The 16054-nt window shown below is 42.1% G+C and overlaps 1 protein-coding gene across 1 annotated transcript in view; it reads left to right on the forward strand.

Moving 5' to 3' along the window:
• The window catches only part of wnk2 (WNK lysine deficient protein kinase 2), a gene marked incomplete at its 5' end in the record, with an annotated part of 24783 nt that continues 8729 nt past the window's right edge, over window positions 1–16054 (forward strand). The window contains 18 exons of the mRNA XM_080461133.1: window positions 1–666; window positions 4134–4306; window positions 5338–5558; window positions 6401–6558; window positions 7279–7367; window positions 7562–7781; window positions 8413–8680; window positions 9694–10001; window positions 11423–11545; window positions 12606–12638; window positions 13103–13531; window positions 13877–13983; window positions 14196–14370; window positions 14466–14515; window positions 15135–15297; window positions 15390–15506; window positions 15602–15772; window positions 15921–15963. Of these exons, the coding sequence (XP_080317259.1) occupies window positions 1–666; window positions 4134–4306; window positions 5338–5558; window positions 6401–6558; window positions 7279–7367; window positions 7562–7781; window positions 8413–8680; window positions 9694–10001; window positions 11423–11545; window positions 12606–12638; window positions 13103–13531; window positions 13877–13983; window positions 14196–14370; window positions 14466–14515; window positions 15135–15297; window positions 15390–15506; window positions 15602–15772; window positions 15921–15963 (3514 nt within the window). The remainder of the gene's footprint in view (window positions 667–4133; window positions 4307–5337; window positions 5559–6400; window positions 6559–7278; window positions 7368–7561; window positions 7782–8412; window positions 8681–9693; window positions 10002–11422; window positions 11546–12605; window positions 12639–13102; window positions 13532–13876; window positions 13984–14195; window positions 14371–14465; window positions 14516–15134; window positions 15298–15389; window positions 15507–15601; window positions 15773–15920; window positions 15964–16054) is intronic.

Consider the following 16054-nt stretch of genomic DNA (forward strand, 5'->3'; position numbering starts at 1 on the left):
ATGGATTCGGCGGAGGATTCGAGCAAGGATCCATTAGGATCCACATTTTCCTCGGCTCCTAATTTAGACTCGGACATTAATGCAAATGCCTGCAGGCCCGTGTATGAGAACGGGACGGATCACAATGTCAACGTCCAGAACGCAGCCCTGCGGGGCGCCAGTGACCCCAGCGCGTACCCGTCCACTGACTACCGGGGGCTGATTCGCCAGAGGTTCATCCGCCGGAGCTTGTGGGTGTCAGACACCGAGGAGCAGCCGGCGGACCCGCCGGAGTTCCTCAACAGCAGCCCGGTGCTCAACATAGACCTGAGGACCATCGTGGACCGGAGTCGAACCCGAGTCCTGCAAGGAGCGCGCCTGCAGGAGACGTCCAGCACGGAGAGCCAGGTGGGCCTGAAAGACAGCAACACAGAGAGCGCGAGCGTAGACGAGGAGAAGGCGGACCGGAGCCAGACCGAGGCCCAGGCAGAGGTGGGGAGCACGGATGTCACAGGTAAAGCAGGAAGTGACGAAAACGAAGAAGAACCCGGGACGAAGGCCGTGTCCACCTCACCTGGGGGGCGATTCCTTAAGTTTGACATTGAGCTGGGAAGAGGCTCCTTCAAGACCGTCTATAAAGGTCTGGACACCGACACCTGGGTCGAGGTGGCATGGTGTGAACTACAGGTGAGTTAACCCAGTCAGGTATCACAACGGGACCGGCGAATGTCCACAAACACAACTAATTCATTCATTCATACTGTAAGCGTAATTATTTGAAAATGCCACCATGAGAGAAAAACCCCCAACTTGAATTCTTATAAATCCCACACTATAACTACCACATTCGAGGCTTTATGCAATTGGATTCCCTTTATTTATCTTGGCATTTATTCTTCAGTAATTAGGTTCAACCTTGTCTTGACTGAAGCTGCTCTCCCACAATGTAGGGAAACACATCAGCTTCAGGGTAACATTGATTAACCAGTCAGCAGTTAGAGGCATTTGTGTCACATCTTCTAATTGATGGAGTCTCATCATCAGAATAGCAGCAAAAAAAGCTCTTCTAGTGCCTTTTTTTCACCGTCCCTGATGGCATTACAAAATCTTTGTCTTTTCTGAGAACAGGTGAAATAAGTATAACGTTAGTAGTTTGCAAAAAGTTTTCAAATCTGTGTTGTCCTCGTTCTTTCCAACCAATTCTCGTCCTGCACCCAGTTTGCAGCATTGTCAGCAGATTATCCTTTTTTCTTTTTTTTTTCTTTTTTTTTTTACTACAGTTTCTTTAAATGTATTTGGATAGGTGGTGATATTCAGACATTTATATTCATATGGCAGTGGCAGCTCGCTGTATCACTAATCTGTGTGTGTGGTAATCTAATGATCAGTTTAGTTGCGATCCATGTGATGCACAGATTAACCTGTAGACAGACCTGCAGGCAGTGGCTGCCCTTTCACAGCTCAAAAATGTGCTAAGCTTTTACAGTCCATCCACAGAGTTGAAAATGTATTATTCTGCCCTGCGAGGTAATATTTCTTCTCACAGAAGAATGACTAAAGAAATATTTTGGCAGAATAATTCGACTCTTTTTGACAAAATAAGAGGTGTGATGCAAACAGCATGTTTTCACAGATTTAGTGCTGCTTCAGAGTAAAGAAGCTGGTGTTTTCAAAAATAAACCTTGCCCCTCTTGCAGAATTGAGGTTCATTAAGTCAGGCCCCAGGGGATGACTAACAAAAGTACAGCCCAATCAAGTTTAGCCATTCAGGGAGATCACTATCTGATTGCGCAGCTCTCATAGCTGCAATAACACAGGTTTTCAAGGAAGTACAATACTAAAAGTCTCTCTTTAGTAAATATTAGTTGTGCTTTGCATATGCCAAGCACATGTAAATGGGGAACTTTACCAGCCTTTGTCAAAGTTGAAAACGATGGTGACAAAGACGAACAGTGATAGTGATGCAGCTTTACATCAACTTCATGTGCCACTGAAAACCAAAACCCGTCTCAGGGTGATATTGCTTCCAAGCACAAATACCTTAACCCTGCCTTTGGTTCTTCAGTCGCTTGAAAAGTACGCAGTCTTTATTCCAGATTTAAAAAGATTTAAAACGTATTGGCATTTTTTAGTGTTTCTGTGCGTCTTAATTCAAATCCATAAATAAAAAGAAACCACTTGGGTATTTTTAAACACTTTTACATTATTAACCACATTTTAAAGAGCAAGAGTATGTCTTCTCGAAAGTATACCAGGAAAGGCATGCATCATGCATGCCAGTTAGTGGTATGGTGTGCATATTTGTATCAGTGTAGCGTGTGAGCAGGTTTCTCAGGGGAGATCCAGTGATGATTCAACCATCCCATCCCTGGAGATGAGGCCGTGCCCTTCAAGGCTTCAGTAGCAGTGTCACTTGCTCACAAAAAAACCCCTGCTGTAACTCGAACCTTGTGCCTCTACTGTCTGCGTACTGTGCGTGAATTTCAGGGTAATAACTAAGAGTGAGACTGCAAAAAAAAAAAAAAAAAACCTAGACGCTCACGGAAAGATTTATGAATCAGATTTGACGGGGAGATGGTATCTTGTGCCGGCTCATCGTAAATGTGTCTGCCAGAGATCTTCTAAACGAGTCGTTAACTCAGAATTCGAAAAAATCACGCAACAATATTTATTGACACGCAAAAACATTTGACTGTTTTGAGATCTTATTTCTGAGAGTTGCAAACAAATATTTGCCTTGTCTCACGCCTTAATGGTAAATGTTACCTTTATAGCCCTGTGGAGTTATCACACCGTTGTGTCTGGAGAGTAAATGTTGCTGATGCAGCCCTCTGTAGCAGGAGGGAGAGGAGAGCGGAGAATAATGGGTTCATCTCAGGACACCTTGTAAGATGTGTAGTAGTTGATACACAGTCAAACAGTGGCTCCGTATTTAATTAGTTGCTGCGTCGTCTTATCAACAAACTACATCCCCCTTCATTCCTGCAAAGATATGGCCCAGTGCAGGAGATTGTGAGCTGCCACACCCTGCTCAGATGTCCCTCCCTCCTAAAGTCTCATTTATCCACTGAAAATAAAGCAATGCAGACCGAGAAGAGGGCGAACACAAATATGTCTGTCCTCCATGAGCGTCCAAGTATTGCAGGTAGGAGAATGAGGATGCTCCTTCACAGTGCTGCAGCTAATGCAAGACGCATTAGACTGCGCACTTCACAGGTCACTATGGGCTGAGAATGTAATCTGATTCCTCAGCATCGGTCAATAATCAATGCTATGGGACACACGGAAAGTTACTATGCATCCAAACCATTTGAGAAAACAGTAAATTGTCCAGCATTAGGCGTGACTAAAATGTCTTCATGAATATAAGAGCAGAGACAAGCTGGAGGTCAGGCAGCGCTTGTCGTGGCGCTTGCCACTCAGTTGTATCAGCTGTGCTGACCTGGAGAGAAACAGAAATGTAGAGGCTGTTGGCTGTCAGCTGTTTTACTATTTATACAACAGTTCAGGGAAGGCAGGGGCCAAAATATTGATCCAGTATGCATGGATTTACTCGGGCAGTTACACCTAGAGATGAACAAATCAAACTCTGAAAAATGGTGCAAAGTAACTACGTCAAAGTGAGATTTTTTCTTTAAAAAAACAGATGCTTCCCCCCAGCTGCTATATTGACTTGTCTGTTTTGTTGTTGCATTATTTACTAGGAACAAAGTCATTTTAGGATTAATAATGTAAATAACGCTTGTGTTTATATGTCATGACTGCTGTGTCTGTGTTGCTGCACCAGATTAACTAAAACATACTTCTTATCTGTCTTCTGAAACTGAAACTCCTCACATTTGATAGGTGTCTGAGGGTTGTAGTATACAAGAGTAAATGCTACGACCCTCATCTTTGCTTATTCAAAATGCCAAAGGTGTGTTCGCTCTAAACATCACCACAGACCTCCTCAAATCTGTTCAGACAGTAAAGAGCTTTTTATGGAGGCTAAGAAAATATGGTATTTTCTCTGTTAATGAGCTCCTCATTCTGCTCCACTGTGCTACTTTAAGCTCTCTGTTGTTGTAATTCCAGAGTACTGAAAAAAAAAAGAAAAGAAAAACGAGCAAAGGGATTTAAATTAATTGTGTTTCTCCTTTTTTTTTTTTTTCAAGGAACGGAAACTGTCCAAAGCTGAGAGACAGAGGTTCAAAGAAGAAGCAGAGATGTTAAAAGCTCTGCAGCATCCTAACATTGTACGATTTTATGACTTCTGGGAGTCGCCGCTGAAAGGGAAGAAGTGTATTGTTCTGGTGACGGAGCTGATGACCTCAGGGACACTAAAAACGTGAGCAGGGTTTAAAAAAAAAATGTATAGAAGCTTATATCCTTTCACCCTTTAAAAATTGGAAAGTGTTATCTCATCAGAAAGTTTCAGGACTTTTTTTATCACTTTAGTGGCTTTGTGCTTTTTTTAATTGATAAAAAGTCGACATAAATCACAACTATTTAATGTCCTGTATCAGAAAAGAACTCCCCTCCCCCCCAAAAAAACTGAATCTTCCCGAAAAGGTTATTTAGTCTTTTCATATTTGATACATCACTGAGTACTGGTGTTGATTAATTTATTATTATTAATTTATTATTTTGTAGCTTAATCTTGACTTTTTGGGTGCAGTGAATGTGTGTTTGAAAATTGACGTACTGTGCTTCATTTGATCTAATATAGAGTCAAAGTGGCAAAGCACAATGGTGTTCAAGACATTATGAGAACTATGAAGCAGACGGTTTATAATTCCTACAAATCTTGCACGTGCCGTTTCCATCTTCATGTCCTGCACTGCTTTAAATAACTTATTATTGATGGTTTTGAAGTTACGCGGTCTCCATCTGATAAAGAATTAAATTCTTTACATAAATTATCAGCCCATTACTTTCAGTCAGTCCATTAGACCGTGGAGACCCAAACTTTAAAGTCATTTTCCTGTTGAAAACTAATTTTCTCATTCAAAAGGTGATTAACAAAACAAATTACTCAACACAAAGTGTGGGACTCACAATGAGAAGTTTCCTTCTTTGTTGCTGCCAAAATGAGGTGATTAGTTTGAGAATGGAGTAGTCTGTGTAGCAGTTGAAGTTTTTGTGAGCACTTTTTCACTTTATATGATGTTTGCCCTGTTCACTAGAATGAATAGGGTTATTTCCAGGCTTTCTCTTCTTAGACTTTTACCTTTTATGTCAGTTTATGCATTTGGTTGATGTTTAATGAAAACAGTAATAATCATTGGGGGAAAAAAAAAAAAAAAGCCATGTGTTTACCGGGTGCTGACTTGCACATCTACGTCAACTTAGCTGTTCTTTCTTTTTTTCTTAACATAGGTATCTGAAGCGCTTTAAGGTCATGAAGCCCAAGGTTTTGAGGAGCTGGTGCAGACAGATTCTAAAAGGCCTCCACTTTCTCCATACGAGGACTCCTCCCATCATCCACAGAGACCTCAAGTGTGACAACATCTTCATCACCGGACCGACAGGCTCGGTCAAAATAGGGGATCTGGGCCTGGCTACACTGAAGAGGGCCTCTTTTGCTAAAAGTGTGATTGGTTAGTCATCAGTTTGTTGGCCCAACAATGGAGTTTGCATGCTCTCACGATTGGTGTTCAGGAAAACCGGACTACCTAGGTTAGGAGCTCAATATTGTAACCTCCTATGGAACCTTCTCTCCTTGGAGAGTAAAAATGGCTTTAGTATTGCTATAGTTGTACCTCGCTGTGAAAGTGAGAGGCCGTCTGGCTTTCACTGTTTGCCCTGCGATTATTTGCAGCCTGTCTATAGTGTATATTGGCTTTCACCCAGTGTCACCTGGAGTCATCCTCATGACACCCTGACTTAGATAGGGTGGATGAATCTGATCCCAATTCATTTTCCAGTTCTAAACATGGTGCAATAGTTTTTATGTGGGCAATTTGGGATTGCAGAAACAGCTGTTTCACAACACTGTTAAGAACTTAATATGCAGTCAAGGTCATACGATATGATTTTATGCCTACTTTTTGCTCCAGTTTTTGAATTATTTTTGTTTTTTTGCTCAATGCACCAAAACTAAAATAACAGATACGCACAGTGAGGATGACAACAATGTGTTTAACTACCATATACGGTCACTTTGTCTAAAATAACTGAAATGTTTTAAAATATATTCATTTTATTTATATAGCGTGAATTACAACGGCAATTATTTTTAAATAGAGTCATAAAAAAGGACATAAAACCAACAGCAGAACACAGTAACCTCAAATTATCATGTGATTCATTAGAGATTCCTGGAATAATGATTTAGTAGGCGTGCTGTATCTCTGCTATCGATCCGTCTGCATAGAAATGAGTCACTGATAATCAGATGTGACTTAGTGATTTAGCACCCTGTCTTCCACTAATTCTCCAGGTACTCCAGAGTTCATGGCTCCAGAGATGTATGAGGAGCACTACGATGAGGCCGTGGACGTCTACGCCTTTGGAATGTGCATGTTGGAGATGGCCACTTCAGAGTACCCCTACTCCGAGTGTCAAAATGCGGCTCAGATTTACCGCAAAGTCACCAGTGTGAGTTCATGTTTAAAGCTGGAACACCCTGCACATTGTTGGTATGAACTTAGAGCGTTACAAGCAGACCAAACTGAAATCCACATTCACTTTTCTAAGTCTTATTCCTTCCTGGAATCTGTGGTTCCTGGAGAGAAGCACTTGTAATTATTTGTTATCATTATTTTCATTAAGACAAATGTGAATATCATGGGGGGTGTTAGGATTCTGGGACATCTCATGCAAACGTTGTTGAAATCTCATTCCAAGACTGTCCAGTAATGTGAGCACAATCGTTATGAAATTCACAACCGTCAAAATCCCAACAATGGCAATGATGCACATTCACATAACAATATTTTACTAATGTGTTACAAACATTACTCAACATTAACAATGCAATTCGTACTTGAACAGGTAATTGTACATTTTTTAATTTTTTTTAATTTTATTTAGCCAGGAGAACCACATTGAGATTAATAATCTCTTTGACAAGTGTGTCCCGGAGAGCTGTGGGTGCTGAGGGTCTTGCTCAGGGACCCCCAGTGCATGTCTTTGGACTTTGACTGCTTATCAAAGAGTTTGGAAAAGCAATAGTTTCCCTTTTTTTTCCCGGACTCTATTTTGTGTTTCCTTAGCACAACACTTGTTTCCTGTGTTATCCAGTCACGCTCTAATTGCTGCGGTTTTCAGTGTTTCACTTCGTGACTCGAGACCTGTTCATGCTGGATTTCTTTTCAGGGTGTAAAACCTGCCAGCTACAGCAAAGTCAGTGACCCAGAAATCAAGGAAATAATCGGGGAGTGTATCTGTCACAGGTGGGAAGAAAGGTAAGTCGACCGATACTTGTGACACAAGGTGCATGCCAACAGAAGCTCGCCCTCATCAGAGCGTTTGTAATGTTTTTGTTCTACTCCAGCAGGATGACGTTAACGCCACTATTTGGCTCTCAGTTGTGCATCACTAGGCTTCACCATCACAGTAACCAGCCGGTTCTTCGATGGTGCTTGTGTGTTTCATACAGGTTCTCCATCAAGGACCTCCTGAATCATGCCTTCTTTGCAGAGGACACAGGCGTGAGGGTCGAGCTCAATGAGGAGGATGACGGCAAGAAATCATCGATTGCTCTGAAGCTTTGGGTCGAGGATCCTAAAAAGCTGAAGGGGAAATACAAAGACACCGGAGCCATTGAGTTCACCTTTGGCTTGGTGAATGAGATCCCAGAAGTTGTCGCTCAAGAAATGGTAAAAAAAATAAATAAATTGTTATTTCATTTTTTGAATGTAAACAATCACTTTAAAAAATAAGAATAATAATCGGTTGTAGACTCTTTTTGCTATTGTCTGTTTAAATGAATGAAAGCAAATTAGAAACCTCTCAAATTCAGCCTCCTAGAATATTTAAGCACCATGTAATGATCACTGCAATATTTCTGACTTGTTTGAGAATGCAATTTAATAATGCCTTACATTTACTGCAATGTTCTGTCAACAAGTCTTCATAAAGTAAAAAAAGAAAAAGAAAATGTAGAACATAGACAACAAATCAGAGTTGAAAGTAAGACATTTTACAATTTCAACTTTTATAAATAAAGTTGGACTCTGCGTTGTGACTCATTGTTATTGATTTTCCAAAACAATGCTGAGCACTTGTAATTAGGTCTGATGTAGACATGAGTTGGTCAGTGGTCCGTGATGATTGGCTTCCTGGATGAACTGTATTGATTGAAACTAGAGTAACTGGTCACTTAGTCTTTGCTTCCCTATGCTAACGTAAACAGAAGCAGAACAAGAATATGGATTCATTGGTTTCGTAAATAAGGTGTTGCAACCCCGACATATTTCAATCTGAGAGTATCTGACCTGTGTTTTGTAGGTGGAGTCAGGTTTCTTCCTGGATTGTGATGTGAAGATAGTTGGCAAGTCCATCAGAGATCGTGTTGCTCTGATCAAATGGAGGAGGGAGCGCACGGTCTCATCAAATGGAAATGGTGACGCCTCTGTGAAGAAGATACAGCCCAACTTACTGCAGGTGCCTGGTGCTGCAGTGGCACAGACATCCACAATAGCCACCACAGAATATGAGGATCAGGAGGTGGAGCAGCAAACTTTGACCTGCACTGTTCCGATGACATCTGCCACATGTGAGACCCTTCAACTCTGCTGAATCAGCTTTTGTTTTAGCAGCATTGGAAGTGTTGATAATTGACTATATACAATATATGACGATATTTTAAAAGCAGATGTTCTCAGGGATAGGCCTGCCCAGAAACCTGAAACTGCATTGCTTCTGCTCCAAAACATTTTGCTGCACAAAATGTTCCGTGTCAAAGAGTGTTGATTGAACCCTAATAATTTCATGTTATAAGATATTAGAATTAATAGCCGTTGAGATCAATTGGCAATTAAAACCCCCCAACAAAACGTAACTTTTCCTGTGCTCATGAGGTGATAAATTGAAATACGGTAGGTCTTTTTATACAGTCTTGTTGTGTTTCTTTATTAAAGCATATTTTATCATTTTAATTCATCTCCAAAACATTCAACAAATTCGCTACTTCTTGAGAAAGGTGGATGTTACAAATTTTGAATAGTTGTTATTTTCACTAAAGCAGCAGTGAATCATATACTTTGTTATTCTGTCACCACTGATTTTTCAGATGAAAATGCTGACATTTCATCCTGGCTTTTTCCAAAAGTAAAAGTACAACCATTAAAATTAAGAGCTGCAAAAATGTCGTCAAATGAACGAATTTACTTTCTTTTGAATCTCAAAATGAAACTAAATTGTTTGGTGAAAGGCAACCAAAGCTTATTTTACAAGTTTGATGGATTTCAACTACATTTTCAACAAGCTCAGTACAAAAAAATGTGTGTTATTATGATTTCTAGTAATAAGTACTAGTTTTACTCTTAACATGTTTATCCAACCAGAAAAAGGTCACTCAGCATCAAGAAAAATGACACGGACTACAGTCGGTACTGAAAGTTTATTACAGTCAAACAAATCGGAACAATCAAACTCCGATGGTTGTATTTTAATGAAATACTTTTTTTGGTGCCTTTTTTTTAAATCTCCCTGTCCTTTGCTTAGTGTCTGTCCTCTTTGCAGAGAGTGTCATTGTGAATCACAATGTTTTATTCGCTGTTATTGCAGCTGATAGTGGACTGAGCAACGGAACGCAATTAGATGATCGGAACAATCAGCAGAACGGCACCTACCAGTCACTTCCAGAGCCCATTTCGACTGCGCAGATAATCTACAGCCCCCCTGTACAGTGTGATCCTCAGCTGCACCAGGGACCCTACCAGCAGCCCACTGTACAGGCAACACATGAAAACTACACACAAGCAGCTACACAGTTACACCAGGGGGTGTACCAGCCAGCCGCGGGTCAGCTCCATCCCGGGACCTTTCAACAACCTGCAGCAGAACCACACCAGGGGCCTTATCAGTGTCAAACAGTGAGTACATAGTATTCTTTGCATTGGAATGTGCAATTTAGTGGATTTCTCAGATATTTTGTTTTGTTTTTCTGAAATAACATTTCTTTTCTTTTAATTTCACGTGCTCAGCGTCACTACAGCGATCCTTTTGCATGTCAAGAGAACCCGTTCCTCACTGAGAGCTCAATGTGTCTTAGGCGTGGCAGCGCCTCCACGGTGGAGATGTTTCAGTGTAGAACGCACTCGCTCACTCAGACAATGGCTCCACTGTGTCCTCGGCAGGATCTGCCCTCGATAGACAGCGCAGAGGGTGCAATGCATGCTCCAGATCACCTGTACTCAGCCCCAAATCCCTCATTACTATACTCTGCCTTGCCCTCCCATCAACACTCTCATCATGACTTAGCGAGTCATTTCCATTCACCTCACTTTCCCCCGAATTTACGACGTCCGTCAGAGCACCGTCTGAGTGTTCCACGAAGCCCACAGCCCCACTGTCAGGCTTGCATGTCTCACCTCCTCAAAGAGCGGACAAAGGGAGGTGGATCATTGGGGCACACACCCAAACGATCTTTTGCTGCCTCGGCCCTCTTTACCCCTGCTCCAAAGTCAAACTCCGCCTCATCTCCTCCACTGTCAAGGCCTGCTCCTGTCACTCCGCCTGCTCATTTAGCTTCACCATCTCCCTCATCATCACACAGTCAGCAAACTCTAGAGACTTCCCCTTCACGTCCATTGCCCTCCTCAAAAAGTGTGCCCCCACAGTGTTTGTACGAGGGTAGAGATCTCACTCTGCTCAACTACTGCCTCCACCACATTGTCAGCCGCAGGACCAGCTCGCCCAGCCTTTCTCACAGAGGGATGTTTAGTAAGTCCTTGCACAGAGAGGTTGAAGGCTGTAGTTCCTCAGTGTCTGAGCATATAGACAAGAGTCAGAGCCTGGATGTCCCATTTCCCGTTAGCCCAAAACTGGACAGGGACGTGCTGTTATCGCCACATTACAACGAAGGCGTGCCAGACCCACTGGTAGGTCAGAGAAGAACGTTTCATGTAGGCTAATAGACTGATATAGAAACAGCTGGCTGTATCGCTCCTTTCCTTATTCTCCCTGCTGCACTTGACCATATATCTGCACAATCCTGGCTTAATTCACAGTAAGCTTTCAGTTTTAAGCAGAGACGAATGCTGCATAATCTTTTGACATTATGCATTTTGAGTGGGTTATGATAGATTCCTACTGCGGCTTTTTCCTTTTCCCTTGAACTTCCTTTCACAAGTAAATGGCAACTCCTCTAAAATGTGTCTATGTGCTTTCCTAAAAGTGAGATCAATGCTTTGTTAATATCTTTAGTCTGATTGGTTGCAAAAGTATAAAAAGTAATATTACACCTGAACAACAGGGTTCAAGACATTTGATGTTTTTCATGTGTTTCTCACAGACGGTCTCGGCTCCAGCTACACCAGGCCCCGCGACGCACCAGGGCAGACAGACGGCACAGAGTTACCCAGCTGCAGCCCCGACTCTGCAGACTCAGCTTACTGCCCAACCCAGCCAGGAGCAGGTACCGCATGCTGCTCTCCGTGCCAGATCCACGTTATGTAGTCAGTTACAGAAGGTAGACCAGGGGAGCAAAGGTTTAGATGTGCACTCAGCTGGCTTGCTACTTCATACATGTATTTAGAGTGCTTTCTCATGTATACTCGATACTATATGATTTTAACGTCTTTGGAAGTCTAAGCTACATGTATGCTTGGAGACTACTTTCCTCTTCGTACTGTAGCATTTATTTTCTAATTGCCTATCATGGGCAGTTGTCTATATTATTTTGTAAGTTGTTCAAATTTGTGTACGGTGAGAAAATGAGGTAAGGACATGACAGAAAGGGGACCAATGATCATGAAGCGATTTAATGGTGCAAATATGATTATAGCACAGCAGAGTTTACTTATTGTTGAGAACCTACTGATGGCTTAGAGGTTGAGAAAAGAAGACAGTGGGGTCATTTAACAGTAAAAAACAATCTAGTAATTCACGTCATCTCTCATGGAGGTTAATAGACCTATCCAGTTTAGGATGATCATTCTCCGGGTTAGTATTGGCACTAAAGCCCTTCTCTCCAGCAGTGTAGCTCCTTATACGTCTTCTTAATTTCAGAATTGGTATGATTGTAATGCATATGAACTATGAACATTTTTTTCTTTAGCTCCTTGCACCCAGGGCAGATTTGTTTGTAAGGCTAAGGTGTAGTCAGCCTTCAAACTGTGAATTGTTGCAAGGGAACCACTGATTGTATGTATTGTCCTGTGATAATTAAAGAAGTGACACAATAACCTGGCAAACGTCTATTGCGACATACAAATGTTCAAGAAAGGGGTCTAACTACACAAATCCTTTCACAGGATTTGGTTTGTAATTTTCCGTCTGTTTAGAATTTAAATACTCAAACATAATGTTACTGGCACTTAAAAACACTATTGTTAGTGTGTATGAGGTGGGTAAAAAAAATGCATCTGATCCCCCTTCACAGTAAATGTGTACTTTTCTGTATATCTTTGTGTGTGTATGTGAATGGCTATTCATGTGGCTTGTCTTTCCTTCCCATTTGTTTCTCCTCCCTGTAGTGCCATCTCCAACCAGCCGCTTTCCTGCCCCAGGTAGAGCAATCCCCTAAGAACTTACACAAAATAACAGAATCACAAAGTCTACCAGCCTTACAGCTCGCTTGTAGCAAAGTTGAGCTTCAAAAAGTTGGAATTTTCCAGTTAAATGTAGAAGTAGTTCATATTTCCTCACACATCCTCAATCAAATGTTTGATTTCCTTCCTTAGCTGTTATCTGCTGACCAGCCTGCATCCCACCTGAGTCCTCCTGATACAGCTACCAGTTTTCCACAATCAGTCTCTAGTGCTCCTCCCCAACTCCTGCCCCTGCAGATCACCACACAGGTGTGTTGTGACACCGCTAAAAATGCAAGAATTACCTCAGGATCAAATTTGGCACATGGTATAGTATTAGGACAGATCGCCAGGTTAAGTAATAAAGGGGCCTGCTTGATTGTTATGTCTATCAACTGGTTGTCTTTGTTTATTTTATATCATTTTCCCTTTTTCTTTCCCAGTTTTCCTCACCATATCCCGTTGTTCAAACAGGGGGCCTCAGGCCCCGTCCCATCTCCCCATCTTCGCTGTCGTCTGCCTACAGCAGCACTGACCCTCCTTTGTCTACTATGTCTAGCTCCTACTACTCACTTTCACCACGTCATTACTCTCTTCCTCTGACCTCTCATGCCGCATTGCCCTCCGTACCAAGCCTTAGCACCCCTCAGACTCCTCTGTCCACACCTCAGTATGTGACTAGCATGGCACTCCCTATTCCACTTCTTGTCATGACCATGCCCTCTGCAGTGCCACTGCAGCAAGGCGGCCCTCCCACCTCTCAGTCAAGCCTTGGCTTCTATTCCACCCATCACTTACCCCTCTCTCAGGTTCAACCCACCCCATACCCTGCCCCCAACCTTGAGCAGGAACTTGCTGAGCTGCCTGTCCAGGTGAATATTTGCCTCAGTTTTAACTGTAATGGTCGGGTCAGGGGACATCTGTAATAGTGAGGTGTTAGTGTGTCTAAACTGTTGGTGTGCTGCATGCAGGGCGTGCATTTAGGGATTCAGAGGTAAATATATAATAAATTAATTATTGAACAGTTCTCTAAATATGCTTTCTTTTGTTGTTGTTTTTTTTATATATACAGGCAATTGCTCCACATGGGACTTTGGGAGATGCTCAGCTTTTGGCTACTTCTCAGGCTCCTCTCTGGGGAAGTAAAGCAGATACAGAAGCTACAACAGCTGGCCCAGACTTAACAGTTGCTCCGACAGTGTCCATCCCCGATCCAGCCTCCGCCTCAGTCTCAGCTCCTGCTCAAGTTGAAACTCAAGGCCCAGCACAAGCTCAAGCTCTGGCACGAGCACAAGATACAGTTCCTGTATCAGCTCAAGGTGGGGCAATCCCTCAAACTCTAACATCCACCCTTAAAACACCAACTTCAATTCCAATTCAAGTTCCAATCACATCACAGTCTCCACACTCAGCACCAGTATCGACATCCGGTGCCACATTAGAACAAACAAAAGTCTCCTGTTTAAGCTCTGACGCATCTTCGGTCATGGGCAAACCCTCAGTCCCAGGTTTAGTGTCTGGTCCAGTCTCCGTCAGTCTGCCGGCAGCAGTTCAGTCTGCAGCCACTGCTCCTGTCCCCGTCGCAGCTCCATCACTGCAGCCTGCTGGCATCCACACAGCAGTCTCATTACCTGAGTGTGCCAACCTGACTGCAACTCAACTAAATTTAGAAACAACATGTGGCACCCTTCAACAGGAACCCTGTTCGGAGGTAGGGATTAAGACATTTGTACATTTATCATTTTTGAGGATTTCATAAATAGAGCTTGTACCACAGCCCAATTTTGGTCTTTTCTCCTTCTATAGGATGTGCTTCGGGACAAACCAACATCTTTACCTAGTTATGCATATGACAGGTCTGTGTCCAACTTTTCAACAATTTGCAGCTTTTTTCAGATTTTGTTTCTCTCTCTTTTCCCTATTCTACACTACTCACAAAAAGTTAGGGAGATTTGGGTTGGGGGTGAAATTGATAGAAAATGGAAAAAGATCATTCTAAAGTGATATTATATCATGAAAGTAGAAGCAGGCAATGGTGATTTTCTCATCTCAACCAATTTATTGAAGTGGCCACTTTCATCTGAGAACATCCAGTTTGAATGGTCGTAATGGCGAGGTACTGTTGATCAAATGTTAGGTATTGTCTTGGTCTCATGATGTCAAAATGTTAACAGCATGATGAGGAAGACTGTTTAAATACCCATTCTAATTAAACCTGGAAATTTATCGGTTGATTCATGGATCAAACACCTGTTGTGAATTTTGCCATTGAGCTTGTTAGAAAAACAGCATTTTGTGAAAAAGTACTGAAACATTGAAGTCCACCTGTAAAGGTTATAGTGCATTTTAGGTTCATCTTGAAATTTCACCCAAAAGTCAAATATCCTGAACTTTTTGTGAGTAGTGTAGTTTGGAAGACTATGTGTCCTACCAGCCATGAGGTGAAAAAGTGTTTGGATTATTTTTCCTTTGCAGTGTCAATTCTGATGTCGCATCTGGTAAAGAAACAAGCGATGGCTATGACAGCTTGGCTAGTGGAGGCAAGGGGGATGGAAAACCCAGAAAACACCACCGCAAATCTGCACGAACACGTTCCAGGCAAGAAAAGACCAGCAAACCCAAACTGAGCATGCTGAATGTGAGTCATGACCTAATTCTTTTCAACTGACATTTACATTTAAAAATACCTTTCAATTTCTGTTTGTAAAATGTCCCTTCCTCCCTTCACAGGTTTGCAACACTGGCGATAAAATGGTTGAATGCCAGCTGGAGACTCACAATCACAAAATGGTGACATTTAAGTTTGATCTGGATGGAGATGCTCCAGAAGAAATAGCCACTTACATGGTCAACTTCCCTTTTTACAATTCAGTTTTTACCTCACACATTGGTTTCATATGTGACGTCGCCGATTGTAAAGGGTGATAAAACTCTGTCTGCAGGTGGAAAACGGTTTCATTCTACCACTAGAGAAGGAAATATTTATTGACCAACTCAAGGACATTGTGGACAAAGCTGAGGACATGCTAAGTGAAGACTTGGAGGGGGAAAGAGACTCGGCTTTGAGTTGTAGTCCACTACAAAGCCAGATGTCAGAAGGGCTGGTAGGAGAGGTAATATCGAGTTGAAAACTTGCCTGAAATTCATCACATATGTTTATATATAGATATAGACATGAACGGATACACACGAATTAATGCCTGTAGAGTTGCAAAGCAAGTAGTACCTTAACTTAGCTCCCATTTGTGCATTTCTCTGTAGAATCAGCAGTCTGGCGCACAGCAACCTGTTTACCAGCAAAACGGTAAAACAGCATTTTCCCTAAAGCACCTTCTTTGTGTGTCTGATAACTCATTTGTTACTCTGACTTCTATGAAATTGTATTAACACCTCTG

The sequence above is a fragment of the Lipophrys pholis genome (assembly GCF_963383615.2).
Source record: "Lipophrys pholis genome assembly, chromosome: 4".
Lineage (NCBI taxonomy): Eukaryota > Metazoa > Chordata > Actinopteri > Blenniiformes > Blenniidae > Lipophrys > Lipophrys pholis.